Source organism: Streptopelia decaocto (assembly GCF_964273445.1).
Source record: "Streptopelia decaocto genome assembly, chromosome: 4".
Lineage (NCBI taxonomy): Eukaryota > Metazoa > Chordata > Aves > Columbiformes > Columbidae > Streptopelia > Streptopelia decaocto.
This window is the reverse complement of record NC_138658.1, coordinates 46,656,107-46,671,418: the sequence shown is the minus strand read 5'-3', so window position 1 is coordinate 46,671,418 and position 15,312 is coordinate 46,656,107. Positions and strand designations below refer to the sequence as shown.

Sequence of the window (15,312 nt, the reverse complement as noted above, 5' to 3'; positions counted from 1 at the left end):
TAAAGACTAAAAAATTGACATTGCATTTACTACAGACAAGCAAAAATCAAGTCACACTGCAATAATTTGTCACATTGTTGCTTTTTTCTCCAGTCATTTAAAGAAAAAAAAAAAAAAAAAAAGCAGGGGGTCATAAAAGATGAGGTTTTCCTCAGATTCCTGTTCTAACAAGGCTTATATTTATTAAAGGTAATGTGAACTACATATGTAATACTGTTCATTGAAAGGTGGAACATATAGCTCTGAAATTATTTTAGTGCCTTTAAATGCACTAGCACAAACCACATATGTTAACTGCTTCCAAAAGATGCTTTTTAGCCACAAGTCAATACATTTTCAGCCACAGAAAGAGGGACAGAACTGCTTTCCCTTTTAGAAACATACACAAAGGAAGTCCTCCTTTTTTTTTTTTTTAAAATAAAGTTGGAGCCTCACTAAAGGCACAAAAGCTAAATATCTTCACAAAATCTATACATGAGGAACAATTTTATAACACACCAATGACAGTTATTCTATGGGAATCTGATCCTTATCAATATTGGACGATTCAAACTAATTTGTTCTAGTAAAGCATGAAGTCTGAAGCAGCCCTTTTTTTGTAAACCACTAAATTAAGGATTTTTGCCCAGAGATCACTGCAAGCAGCTAATAACAGCCTACAAACTGCTGTGCTACTTTATCCTAAACCAGAAGCATAACCATGGAATTAACATCCTGGGTAAGTGAGCACATTTCTAGCACAGGACTGGTTAGGGCACTGCTTTGTCCTATTAGAAGCTCATGACTCAGTGAACCAGGCTGTGTGAGGAAAAAAAGGCACATTTCCAAAGTTTGGTCACTATATGATTCAAAGATGTTATTCACAAAATTAGGAATAGCTACTGTAATCTTGATGAAAGATGGACAAGTATGAAGCGATCTCACTCAAGTTAAGATCTAAAGGGTTTAAAAACTCAACCCATTAAAAAAAAAAAAAAAGCGAAGTAGTGACTGTACAGAAATGCAGCTCCAGGTCAGTTGCTAGAATCAGCTTTTTAAATTCTGAAACACTATTTTTTTTTTACATGCAATTATCCTAATGCAATTCAAGTTTGGATTCGTGTTTTTAACCTCAGAGTTTAAACGTTTCAGTATGTTCGACTGACAGTATTTTCAGCTCAGCACTGAAATTGAGATTACTGTTAAAAAAGGTCATTTTTTTAAATGCTCAAACTGACAGCTTGCATGCAAAATATGCTTTTATTAACAGCATTTCAAACTTCATTATATCCAAACTTCTCAAACAGTAAGGTTTTTTTAGAGAAAATAATCATAAAATGCAAGTGCTCATTAGACAAAATACCCCAATGCTGCCACAGGAAATTACCAGTCCAAAGACATCCCATAACAAAGGGCTGAGCTGACACAGCAGGAGAAACGTCCTCTTTTGTAATTTTTTTTCTCCACTAACACAAGGCAGACTCCTTAAGCAACACAAGCCAAGCAACTCTGTCGATTTAATACTGTTGACAGGACCACAAAAGTTTGTCATAAAAGTCGCAACCTCAACAACATAAGCTTCCTATCTTGATCTCTGTGTGTCCCACCAACCTAACGAGAACATTTCAGGTTTGCAAATACAGATTTTTTTTTTTTACATTATTGTATAGTAGACTAAATGAATGAATAAAAAACAAGAACAGCACTGTACTTAATATTAGAATACAAAGTAAATCATTAGTTCTTTCCAATTTGATCCAAAGTCATAAAATCTTCACTTTACTAACTTATTAATTATATGTAACCTAAACTCTCTATACCTGAAAAACCTGACCAGACAGAAATCATTCTTATCAAGTGTAAGAAATTAAAGAAAAATCACCTCACAGAACATCAGCAAGTCAAAACATTGCATACATTTACGAAGCTCTACAAAACAAAACACATGCTTTAAAATAGAAATAAAAAGGAATACAACCTACTTCTTCTCCCAGTAAACGTGGCTAACAAAGAAATAATGCAAAAGCTGTAAGATCCCACTACCAGCAATGTCAGTAAGGTAAAATCATAGTGGCTTCCTGAGTCAGTCGGTGGTGTTAGTGTAGAATTTATGAAAATAAAAGGAGAAAAATTAGTTTCTGTGCAACTGCGGAGTCCTCCTGGTATAGTCATCTAAAAAGGATCAAAGTAAGCTTAAAGCCAGAGACACTGCAGCCATGTTCAACCTCTCATATTGCTCTTGCTTGCTCTTCGTGAATCGGAGTGGAAAAAATCGTAAGCTTTTGTAAGGCAGTGGACAAAACAGATTAAACCAGCTAGCAGATCAGGCTAAATAAGGAGTCATCTGTTTGGATACTTAATCTGAATACACTTCTTTGTTACAAAGCGATGAGCCTTTCCTTTGTTACACAAGGAAGTAAAACAAAGAGGACAAAGCTGCTTATGAATTCCAGATACAGCCCTAAACCTGAACAGCAAAAGTCAACATGGCTGTCACAGTAACCGAGCCGACCTGATTACACAGGAACATGCACTGCATATTTTATTACACAGACTCTTATTCCTTTGACGAATATGTTAGGTCTTAGCTTTTTAATGAAGGCACTACAAGGGAACTTTAAAAAAAAAAAAAAAAAAAGAACAAGAGACAATTTAGCTATACACACATGCATATGTGCATACATAAACTATAGACATGTTAAATCGCAGTTCTCTTTTTAAGTCCACTGAAGACGGCATCTGGCACAAAGGAGAGGCCTTCACCCAGTCTCCAAGATATAACAGATGATGCGTTCGTAACAGAATATTTTAATGAACTCATTTGCATATGTATAGCTGGGAATGCTAGTATGTCTGACAGTCAATTGTGTGTTATTTCCTTCATATTTTTGTCCCTAGAACTCCTACAATTACTGGTACGAACCCTATATAGAGCTTCAAATCAAAGCTAGTTCTGTGATTTTTCTCCCTAGTTTTCAATAAGATGGATTTGGTTCAGGTCATATACCAATGCTTACAGTTACCTTAGAAAAATATAGCAGTCTATCCATGCAAAGTTTTACCTTCTGAAAGCAGTTTCACTTACCTGCTTTTGATCTTATCTACACATTTTTGTCTTAAAACTTTGAAAGCAGACATAGTCTAGTTCAAAAAGAGCATTTCCTATCAAAAGCCTCTAATATGCTGTTCCAAATATTATGACAGGTTATCATTCGCACTGTTCAGACTCATTTGTTATTGCACTACATGTAAACACAAGAAAACTTTTACTCAAGAAGGCCCCCTGGCTCTTTAATATTTCAGGATGGAAGAGGACTGTACTGCAATCTCTACTCAAGCCAAAATCCAAGGGTTGAAGCTTCTTCAGGTGGCATGTCTCACAGAGGAAAGTTGTAAATTAAGAGGCAAACAGAGTAAGACCTAGAATTAATAATAAGGACTACAATGAGAATTAACACAAGCCTGTGTCAGACAGGAGTTCCTTCAAGGGGATTTTTTCAGCAAGCAGTTTACGCTGGCTATCAGTTAAAACCCATAACCGTGATAGATACTTACTGCCGAAAAGACTTCGCTCACTCTGAGTGCTGCTGACAGATGAGACGCTTGGTGTTCTCTCAAGCACAGATCTTTTGACAGGCACTTTGGATTTGGCGAGTGGTTTACCGGAGCTAGCCCAGGAGGCTGGAGAACTTTTCACAGAGACATGCTTCTCTCCTGGCAAAGATCCTACACCTGTCAATTAAGGGGGAAAGGGGCGGGAGAGAAAAGAACAAAAGGAGTTGGAAAGAAGCTTAAACAGTCGCCGCTTCTACATATATGCCTACAAATAAGAAGATTTACATGTTAAAAATACACACAAAAAGGCTTAATGTACCTCATATTGATATGGTATTAAAAAAAAATGCTGTAATGCAGTAAAACAGTTCCAAGGATTTAAAGGATGCATTTTGCCTGCACATTAGGAACAAGTCACAAGCTTTACAGACTGGCCTTCAAGGAAGACATTCATACACACACACACAATCTTTCTAGCATTCTCCTACCTCTGTATTACGGTTAGCTGTACAGGTGATCTCATAAAACTAAAACCTCCAGCTCAAAGACAATTCAAGAAAGATTATTTTGTTTGTTCCCACCCTCAAACCAGATTCCTCCTTCCCGCCTCTGCCCCCCACCACTTGACAGAGCACACTAAAAGAGAACATCCTTTCAAGGACAAACACAGCATAAGAATACCAAATTGTGTTGCACTCACATAATAATACTGAAAACTGCCTAGTTCTGCAGAACTGGTTAAACAGCACTCTCCAGAACCAAGCTCTTATTCGACCAACGGGTGCAGACATATTTTTGCATGAATTGTTGTTTTCATTTGAGATTGAATACAAACGCCCAGTACTTATGTTAATCAAATAGTATCTATTATATATAGGAGACAGGTGTGCCATCTTCAGACAGGAGCTTACTCTTATACTACTAACAAAGCAACTACAATTTCTGTAAGTAAATTTAAGTTCAGTTAAATTAAGCTTTCAGTTTATTTCTGAAAAGTGCACACCCAGATTAAAGCTACAATGGCCCAGTGGAAGTTATGTACACACAGACTTGTCTTTCCAGCACAGCATCGACTCCTGTCAGCTCTGATGTCAAGATCTTTATACATTCTCTGAATAACTATGGAAAACTGGTTTCCATTATTTTACAGAGACAAAAATAAAGATATGGAAGATACACTTTTTGAAAAAGATTTTGTCATTTTTTACAAGAAAAGATATTTTACAAAATATCTTAACTTCTGATGTCATTGCCATTTTCAAGTCTGACAGATGTAGTTTATCTTACTTGAAAAGAGATGACTACAGTATTTCAGATTTCATTTAGAACAATCAAGTTTCTATTTAAAGGGAATACCCTTCCCCTTATTCTTGTCAGTATAAACCACACTTCAATTTTGCTTGAACTATGCAAAACACCGCTGAAATACGACAAAATTAGCTAGTAATTCCACTTTATTTGATATAAGTTTTGCTGCAGGATCTCCACACTTAGATACCGATGACCAAGAAACCATCAATTTGCACTAACAACAAGAAAGCATGACATTAAGGGGATTACATTAAGATTTAGGCAAGAAAAACATTTACACCCAGTGGCTGCTATTCAACAGTAGGTGGTGTGGCAGGATTAGATAACTTGTCTCACGTTATCCTCTATTACGTATGCAAGAACAGGAGCAGCACTAGTATGTCCAAGTATGTTCCTTCATATCAACTCAGTAACAAAAGAGAAACCCTACATACAACATACACTAAACAAGCATTAGGGTATTATGTAATACCGGTCACTAAATATAACCAACAAGCTTCAGTGAGTTATTAAGCATGCTTTACATCACACGTCTCTTCAGAGGTGCACATTTACTATTTGTTTGACATTGCTATGCAGAAGTGTGATTCTATATATTGCTTTACCAGAGCCTGGTATTAAATCTCCAAGACAATAACAGCCATATTTTAGAATTTTTTGTAAGTTACTGCAATGGACACTTGCATATATCTAACTCACTAAAGAGCATCCAGCTTTTGTGCTAAGAGAACACCACAGACAACAAGTTCCCACTTACTGAAAACACCTCTGAAACGCAGCACTCCAGAGAACAGATCTGAAATCATTTGTGTGTTTGACTAAAACAAAACAAAAACAACAAAAACAAAAACAAAACAAACAAACAAAAAAAAAACCACCAAAAAAACCCAAAAAAACTGTGACATCTGAACTTCATACAACAAACCTAACAGTCTTCTAAAACTTTCCATGTTGTTTTCTAGAGGCTTGTTTTATTAATGGATCAACATACCAGAAAAGTAATTAATCCACACCAGTCAGAAATTCCTTTTCTAAATAGCCTCTCAGCAAAACAAGGTACAAAAACCAAATGCCACCCCCTCAAAAAAACCCAACCAAAACCCCACACCAAACAAAAAACAACACCGCAACCCCCTCCTCCAACAATAACAACAAAAATAACAAAAAGGGCTGCTGTACAAAGACATGTTAAATCTGTATGACTTAGTAAGTAGAGACGAGGGTAGCACGCTTGATTGCTGTTGTGCTGGACTGATTCATCCGGTTCAAAAGGTACAGGAATGAAATCCTGGTTTATTCACAGTGATTTTGCCTCAAGAGGGGTCGAGGCAGACACATGAAGATGCTCTGTCTCTTCTGGTACAGCATGTTCCCTATATATGACTTGCAGCCAGCCCAGCTTCCCTGCAGAGGCGGAAGCACTGGTGCTCTGAACCAGCTGTGAACACAAACCCCCTCATCAGCACAGCAAGTGCCAGGATGCCCAGTGTCACAAGCACGTCAAGCCGATGACCCTTGGTCTTTTCTTAGTTCTACTGCCCAGTGCTTTCCTGTAAGGCGTCTATTAAAGTAATTACTCAAGGACCCAAACACATTTTTAAAACTTCCAGCTCGAGGGAGAATTTCTTTTAAGTCACAACACAAGATCATTAAGCAACTACTCTAGGTGTCACTTCAACTAACAATAATGGTTTTACAGAATATTTTTATAAGTACTTTCTCCCTAAGAAAGAAGTCGTGCAGAATTAAATGCAAAGGTTTTGAAGACAGAAGCAGGAAGATATGGTATATAAACAAAAGTACTGGAAACAAGCACAAAAGCAGGATATTTAGTGAACCATTTTATCAAGACCACAAGCAATAGCATCAAAGTAACAGGCTTTCATCAGTTATTTAATCTAGTCACTGCAGTGGAATACAAGAAATATCACATTCCTCTACAGTGAAGTAATGAGTTGGCAATTCTTAAGAAAAAAGTCTCTATGCAACAACCACATTACTTCAAGTATGTTAAAGTATCTCTTGTATTGGAATGGAAATAAGCAAAGAACAAAGCTCATTTTTCAAGAAGCTCTGAAGTCAAATTTCATATCCTTACTCAAATAATCATCCTCTCATGTGAATCTCTCATAGGTCATTATTGTCAAGAATAAATTAAGGCTTCCTCTAAATAGCACTGGAGCCTAAAAAATTCAAGCTGAGAGAATAAACATAATCTAGCAGTGGTGAACTCAGACTTTTTTGATACCAGGCAAACTGTAAAGCTGAATATGTATTCACCAATTCCAAAATTCAATGACCACAATTTCATATCATATCAACACATTTCACATCTAGAACTGAGCACAGAGCAAATGGCATTCACAGAGCTATATGACACATGGAAATGAATGGTTGGAAGCCTTTCCCAAACGGAAACGTAGGGCAGACTAAGTGCAAAAGGAGTCTTTGGAAGGATGTTTTCATTGTTGCTGTTTTTGTTTAAACCTAAAGCTAACGCTAATAGTTAGTTTGGCCTTTTATTACCTTTTCTCTTGAATATTTTTTTATTTTTGTCTTATGCTTTCCTGATTTTTTCCTGCAAGTTTAAAAATCCACAGGGTTCTATTTTAGAAGTGCTAAATTACTTAGCTTTTTTAAAAAAATAAAGTACAATGAAAAAGCCCAGTCTGAGTCTAGAGTATAAGGTCTTTATAAAGTGGATAAGACTTCAAGAAAACATGTTATTTTTTTTGGCATCTATTCAAAGGAACAAGTAAATCATGGAAAGACAAACTGGAATTTGGTATTTTTTTCCAGCAGACCGATCTTAACAGATTTGCAAGAGCACTTATGGTTACTATTTTGAGCACCGTAAAACAGCAGCAATACTAACAGATTACTGAAGGCTGCAAGCTTCCCAGGTTGCCTGATTAGCTATTCAGCAATATTAGTTATACTATATTATGCTACGCATGTATCAGTGTTCCTTCGAGGAATAAAGAGTAATTACAGCATGTTCCATAATTCTACTGAAGATCTACAGATAATCTCTTTTTAGTTATATTCCCCTTTCAAAGTCTCAAGTTACTACCAAAATTGTGAAAGAAAAGGCAAGACACAGTTTTACCTTATGTTGCTAGTAATGCCTCAACAGCTAAACATAAGCACAGACAGAGAATGTTAAGTTACTGCTAGGTCTGGAAATATTTACATGAGAGCGATTCACTTGTTTAGGGCACAACAGCTGATCAGAGAACACTTTACATATTAATGCAAGACCCAATTCTCCACCTGATGCAGACTTCCACAGTATCGTTCACATTCACCTACAATGCCTAGGAAAGTGCTCCTCTCTTACACAGGCACCAAGGAACCAGCAGCACGCTGGTGCCAAACACATAACCGGGCTGCCAGCAGCCATGAGGGTAGGTATCTGTGTGCTCCTCCTCTTGCAGCTCAATATTCTCAGACTAAAACTGGAAAAGTGATCATCAGTGCTACAGAGCATTGTAATAGCAGCCAACAACAACCAAACCAGCCCTTTTCGTTCTCTCAAACGCTCCCACTGTCAGAAGAGCAATTGGGGCATTTTCAGCTGGGGGGAGAGAGATGACAACATTTGTGTACGCCTACTGTTAAATTTAACTTTTTTTCCTTCCTGCTTGGCCCAGTTATGAAATCTGGCAGACTTCCTCCCAGTTAAACCCTTCCACAATCAGAGGGACTCCTCCCTTCCCAGTCTTCCCTCAGGCTCAACTCCTTGCATGGGATCTCCCCAGCACTTTGAAACAGCCCTTCCTCTTCGCCAGCCGCAAGCCTAAAATCACACCTGCTCTCCCACCTCCAGTCCTGTCTGCCTTCACGCCACCTCTGCTGGATTTATGCAGTTTTAGGTTTTTACTTTTTAATAGAGAACTTTTTCATAGTTTTCAGCCTTTACACCCATGTTATCTATAAATATTATTAAGTTTTCTGTTGCAGGAGCTCATGCACTCCTTGCATGAATACGGAACCTCACAGTAACAAAACATAAATACAATTTATTTCACTAAGGTAAGGATTCCTATTTCTCTCCTGCTTTAGCTCCACCCCAAGAGAATTCAGAACTAACCAGTACAGGTAAAGAGTTATTTGAAGACACACCAGCATGTCCTTGCAAGTAAATGACTAGGTACCAAGAAATTCCCCTGCAGGGAAGTGGTCCACACCTCACTCCTAAAGAAGAATATTCTTATAGATGCATCCACATTTCTGACAGCATTGATATGGGGACTGTTGGTGTCAGCCTCTGCAAGTATGATCAAGTTTCTTACCACAGCTATAACACATTAAAACCCTGAAGTGGCTAGCTACAAGTCACCTGTAAAAAGTCTGGGAACGTATGTGAAAACTTAATTCCTTGAGTATGGTCAGAAACAAAGCCAACGGGATTAAATGCTCCCTTTTAGAAGCCGGCAGTCAACAGAATGCTAAAAAAAAAAAAAACAAAAAAAAACTATGCTATTGGTATACCAAGAAATCTTGAATTATCAAGTTTATTTACACTTCCAAATGTGTGAAAATCCATTGAAAACATTTGGTTTCAATTTCCCATCCGAAACCCCTTTCTTTGTGCAATAAACAGCAATAACACTCAATAATGAACACAATCTGTTATAGACGGGTTTTAACTTGGAAGCCTCCCTGAATTACACATTTAAGTGTAAGATCAAGTCAAAATGCAACAGAAAGTCCAATAGAAGGAATTTAGCAATTACAAACTAACAAGCAAATCAGTATTCCAAAATATCACTAAACCTTTTGTAGTCTAACGCAACTTAAACATATTTCTTATAGAAGATGGTAAATTATTTTTCCTGTGTTTCAGTTAGTTGCACAACACCAGAAAAGTCCTTCAGTATGATCAACTTTTCATTAGGAAAGGGTCTCACATATCCAAAATCTTCAAGGAAACACAAAGTTCAGACTGTTGAGTTTCTCCCTACCCAAGCTTTCATTACACTTGCTAGTATTTTTCTAGAAGTTAGCTAGGGAAAGAGGGAGTACCACTGAACTAGACTCATGGAAAACATAAGTGTAGCACAGGGCTTTACTTAGTTATCAGTGACTTAAATCAGAGACAAAATGGACCTAAAATGTCAGAAAGCAACTGTCAAAGACATTTTGGTTAGAAAGATTATTTACATGGCTTCCATTAACTTCTAGAAGTCTTTAACAGCAAGTAGAAGAAAAATATTTTTAATGCTTTTATATCCCCAAATCGTTTTAATTACACACAAGGCTTGACAGAGCTCTCATAGCTAAAACATCAACAACATGAAGTTTCACACAGTGGGAAATAATTGAAAGCAAAGGTATTATTTTAAGACAGAAGTGTATGTGAAGTATTAGTAAAAGCTCCATTTCTTTGCATACTTGACTGGGTTGTAGTCAGCACTAAGAATAAAATCACAGTGGCGGGCTTTTACATTTTTAGATCTAAACTAAATCCTTTGTATCCCTGTTTTACACTGTTCAAACACAAACAAAACAACTTCCAGTTGCTTGAACTGTCACAGTTTCCACCCAGCTGTATGGGTGGTAGGACACAGTTGCTGGGGCAGGCAGGACTGATGTTCCCTGGGACCACCAAACCTCCTGGACCTCTCCAGTCCCCTTTCCTTCAGTTGAAGGGAGGGGTGAAAGACATGACTCTTCCCAAACCATAATACCTCAACTATTAGCAGGCTATTAATCCTCCACAGTGGTTATGTACATCCAATTACAAGGCTGTGTGTGTTTGCTGGGAATTAAAACAATAGCTGTTTTCCTTTCTGGACAGGTTCAAAGTCTTGAACCAGGGCTCCAAAATTACACATGCCTTCCAGTAAGAACCAGGTATCTCAAATACTTTATTCTCTGTCTTGAATTCTAATAAATGTTTTCTCTAATAGAAAACTAAGACAGCAAAAGGTAGCCTGCCACCCAGAACCACAGAAGTCTATGCACACCACCATGGAAAGATTAGCTGTAGAGAATGAAGATTTTTTTGTCCAATAATGATCACAGGTCATTCTCTCTTATAGAGGAATGGAGACAAACAGTTACAGAAATAATTTTGAGCTATCTACCTGGCAACTGGGACCCAATTTCTATATTTGCTGCAGAAACAGGGCTTCACCATTTCACAAAGCACTTTGGTACACTGAATGAAGTTGGGCTCACCCTTTAGAGAATCAATTTCTAATTCAGAAAAACTCCAAGTTCCAGCCAAGATACACCAATATTGGTAAACAGCAGTCAGCAACCATTTTGAAATAAATAAAGTTATTTCTAGCTTAACTTGCTCTGCAAATAACCTCTCAAAAATATATTGCTTGAGATATGAGTTTCCCCTCCTTCTGCTCAGGAGAGGATCAGGCAATTTCCTCAGAAAACAGGTTTCCTATTGGGTTAGTGTGCTACCATTGAAAATGTATGGTTTACATTTACTAGGGAAAAAACATTACCAAAATCTCAACTCCTGCCAAGTTGCAAAGATCTTAAAATTGGTGTTTTATACAGTGCTTTTTTTTTTTTTTCATTTCTTGGTTGTAGGGGAATTTCCTGCTTGTCACTGGAAATGACAGCACATGATACAATTCTCTGATCACAAGCTCTTAATTATTCTGGGAATAGTACACATACTAATACATTTTGGACAGATGGACTGCTTCTCTCCCTCAACATACACATGTGAGAGATAACACAGAGCTATACCATCACTTCTCTGCTTCATAGTATTTAATGGACTCACTACAGTGATTTGTCATCCTACCCAACAATCCAAACAGCCAGCAACTGGTTAAGAATTAGTTGCACTTATGTTAGTACCTCAGAAAGCAACAAGGTAATTAATATTTGGACATTTTTAAGACTTGGCTTAACAAATGCCTGAACAAGCTAGTCTGAATTCAGTGCTGACGCAGTTACACGCAAGGGTGGCTGGACTAGGTGACCTCCAGAAATCCTTTCCATCCTGGATTTTGCTTGTCTGTCCGTAGTCTAGAGAAAACCTGACAGCAAACAACTGTACTATTTATCTGCACTGCTGGAATTATATCAAGGCACAAATTTAATATCAAATTATTCAGATGATATAAGTGGAAGAAATAGTTATTCCCTACAGGAAAGCTTTAGCTAAAACAGGTAACTGGGTTTGATTCACAAGCTGCCGCTTGGCCACAGTAAGTGTAGGTACAGTTTCACTTCAAAAACTTTACAAGCAGCAGTGGATGGGGTTTTACCTGAAAGGTGTGGTCACATAATATCAGGGAGCTTTGGTAGCAATATCAAGTAACTCTTACTTTTTTCCCCCCATCTTTGCTTCTCCCACCCCACTCCCATCCTCTGATTTGCATCAGTACTATGTTTACCAGGGAGCAAGGAACCATGTTTAAGAATTCCCTTAGCAAGGGATGGGAAGTTAACTTGATAGAGTTTAATGCATCGAATCCTACTTAGGAGCACCAAAACATTGCATAAGCAAAATGAAAGGTCAGATTTGCCAGGAACAGTGGGCACTGATGGGGGGATGGAGAGAGGGCATGAAAAAAAGTTCTCATGGGCAGCACTAGAATTCCAGTCTCATCAGATCATACCATGAGTTTGAAATGTTGAGCTGCTGCTTCATGCTTTTATCTTGAGCAGATTTTTCCAACAGGAAAAATTTCGAAGGTATTCTACTGACTACTGTAATTTCAACATACAATGAGTTAAGGAGTGACAGCTTTAGCTAAAGACACTTGGAGAGTAAAGGTTTTTATTTTCAACAGCAAATGAATTTTGCTTCTGAAAGGGCACCTGACTACTTTATGAAAGAAAAAAGTCCTAAAACCCAGCTATGCTTACATCTCTTTCTAGTGATGGTGTCATAAATCTACTTTGGATTAACAATCTAAGGGACAAATACACATCTCTAGCTACATCCATCTCAGTTCTACTAAGACAATAATTACAGACAGGAAAGCTCTAAACTGGTATTTAGAGAGGTGATGAGTCTGCCAAGAAACTGGTGGCTTACAGGTAGGTATCTAGTTCACTGAGCAAGTCCCTCATGTTAGCAAGGATCAAGACAGAGAACAGCCTACATCCACTTTCTTTGAGGGACTTATCCCATAAAAGACTACAGACACAGATTTTATCACGCTTCACCACCTCTATATAATTAAGAGGGGTACTTTGGACTGTTTTATAATCTTAGATTGAGTGGGTTTAAAAAAAAAGAACAGGTTTTACTGGGTATAGCTGGGTGTACACACTTTCCAAATTACAGGGTACTGTAGTGCAGTCATTTATAGCCAGGCTACCTTTGCAATTAGCTCTATTGCCACACTTAGTTAAAAAAAAAAACACACAACAAAAAACACAACCTGCAAGAGCATTTCTGAATCGCTACAGTGCAATTACAGAATATAGTTTACAGTCACCAGATTTGAACAGCAGCCTGCAGTCTAGTTTTGAGAATGCCCCACGCCTCACTCCATCCCTTGGCATTAATCAGTCTGAGCTTAATTAGCAGCTCAATCAGTAGCCTCTCCTTCGATTATGTTCTCTCCTTTCTAGAAACTACACAGCTGTACCAAAAATTAGGTTGAATAAAATACACTATGTCCTGAAATAAAGGCTATTCCCGTTGGGATAGAATACAGTGGCTTATCATAAATGCGGTGTACCTGGGCTGTGTATTTTCTCCTCTTGACCTTTACACCTTACTTTTACACCCAAGTAATTTTAGTTGTAATTTGGCAAAGTACTGTTATATAACAGAACTATAAATACTAGTAATATTTAAATATTGTTTCTTCTAAGAGTACCACAGTCCCTTCAACACATTCCTTACAAGATAAGATTTTTGCAATGACAGGGTATAACCTGCCTTTCCGTGCTGCTGTATTACCAATTTGCAATTTACACAGAATCATATTTAGCACCAAAAATACAGCTCTGTATCATCCTAAAAGGTTTATCAGAAAGTACAATAAATATGACATTTTAATTCTAAGAAACCGGTTAATTAGTGGAATTACAGTGAAAAATTCTCTTACCAGAGCTTGATGACAGAACAGCTCCTTTGTGAGAAGGTGTTTTAACTGTACAAATAGTTTTATTTTCACATCCTCTCTTCAAGGGCAACACGGATGGCACTGATTTAACCTTGGGAGCTGATATACTTCGTGGTGTGATTTGGCCTTTCTTCGGTACCTTTTTCCCTGGTGTTGTCCCATCTTTCACAGAAGGTATCTGTTTTTTTAAAAAAAGACAAACAAACAAACACACCACAACCACACACCACCACTGTAAGAAGCTGAAGATCTCCCTTTCCAGCATTTGTAATGAAATACTGATGACACAAGTAAGGGATATGCTCAGCTGTTTGTCGTCACACCGTCCACATCTGCAGTTCAGAATTTCAAGAATCAACTCCTGAATGGCCCTCAGTAACACAATACTATAAGTTTGAAGCTAATCACTGGTAATGACAAGCATACTAAAGAGGTTACAGAGGTCATTTGACTTTGGAATTTCTTCCTCTTCCTCCCCAAACTCTAATTAAGCCATTCAATTACATGACTGCACCTAATCTCAAGACAAATTCTTTACTACACAGAAACAGGTTAAAAATCTTTCACATTCAGGTGCCATAGATAAAGTATCAGTTCAGGAGTGGACGCAGGACAGGTTTAAAATAACTGGTTTATATGTAGCAGTCATCTATCTTTCATACAGAATTCTTGCTCCAGTTTATACAGGCATGAATTCATATTCATCTCCATATGCTTTTCTGTGACTCAAGCCAATATGCAGTGATTTGGTCATATTAATGCGCTTTCCGCTTTGACTCCAATCCTCATCTTCATAAGCTGATCTGTACTTTTCAGAAGATCACTTATTGAGTCCAGCTGATTGGTCTGCTGCACATTCTTAGAAATTGCTCTATAGATTTTTCAGGTACCAGCAGAAAAATTAATATCACAAAGATTTCCATCTCTGTGACGGGATGAATTAAAAGCATTCTCTCCTACTCTTGGTGAAGCAGAATCCAAGTTCTCTAAGAATCCAAGACTCTAGAATTAAAAGAAGACTATCCCTGCTTTCATGTTAATTTAGGTTTTCAAGTTAAATTATTTAATATAATAAATAAATAATATTTATTAATTCCTTCTGTAATGCTTCAGAAATGGATAGCTGCTTCTGTTTTACCTGAAGAAGCTTCCTCCATATACTGAGCTTTACTGGAGTTTTTCTAGCAAATCAGTAAAGCCTGACAAAAACTCAGACAATGCCAGTTTTACCAGTAACAGCTTCTGCCTTTATTTCACCGATTTAACATAAGCTGTTGAACGCCCAAGCGAACAACAGCGGTGGCTCCATACTATGAAGACTCCAACTCTGCATCCTTACCACCTCTCCCGAGATCCCGGTCAACCCAGCCCTGAAGTTCTTCCTTTCTTTTGCACTGTTCCT

The 15,312-nt window shown here is 37.6% G+C and overlaps 1 protein-coding gene across 6 annotated transcripts in view; it reads right to left on the bottom strand.

Moving 5' to 3' along the window:
- MTUS1 (microtubule associated scaffold protein 1) overlaps positions 1-15,312 on the bottom strand; it is a 120,551-nt gene that overhangs the window by 68,283 nt on the left and 36,956 nt on the right. For 5 of the 6 annotated variants that reach the window (XM_082050403.1, XM_082050405.1, XM_082050406.1 and 2 more), the window contains exons 3-4: positions 13,893-14,088; positions 3,535-3,711 (exon numbers count right to left, since the gene is read on the bottom strand). In XM_082050403.1, coding sequence (XP_081906529.1) covers positions 3,535-3,711; positions 13,893-14,088 — 373 coding nt within the window. Of the gene's footprint in view, positions 1-3,534; positions 3,712-5,602; positions 5,721-13,892; positions 14,089-15,312 lie in introns of those variants that run through there. The other variant, XM_082050408.1, reaches the window with a different exon arrangement.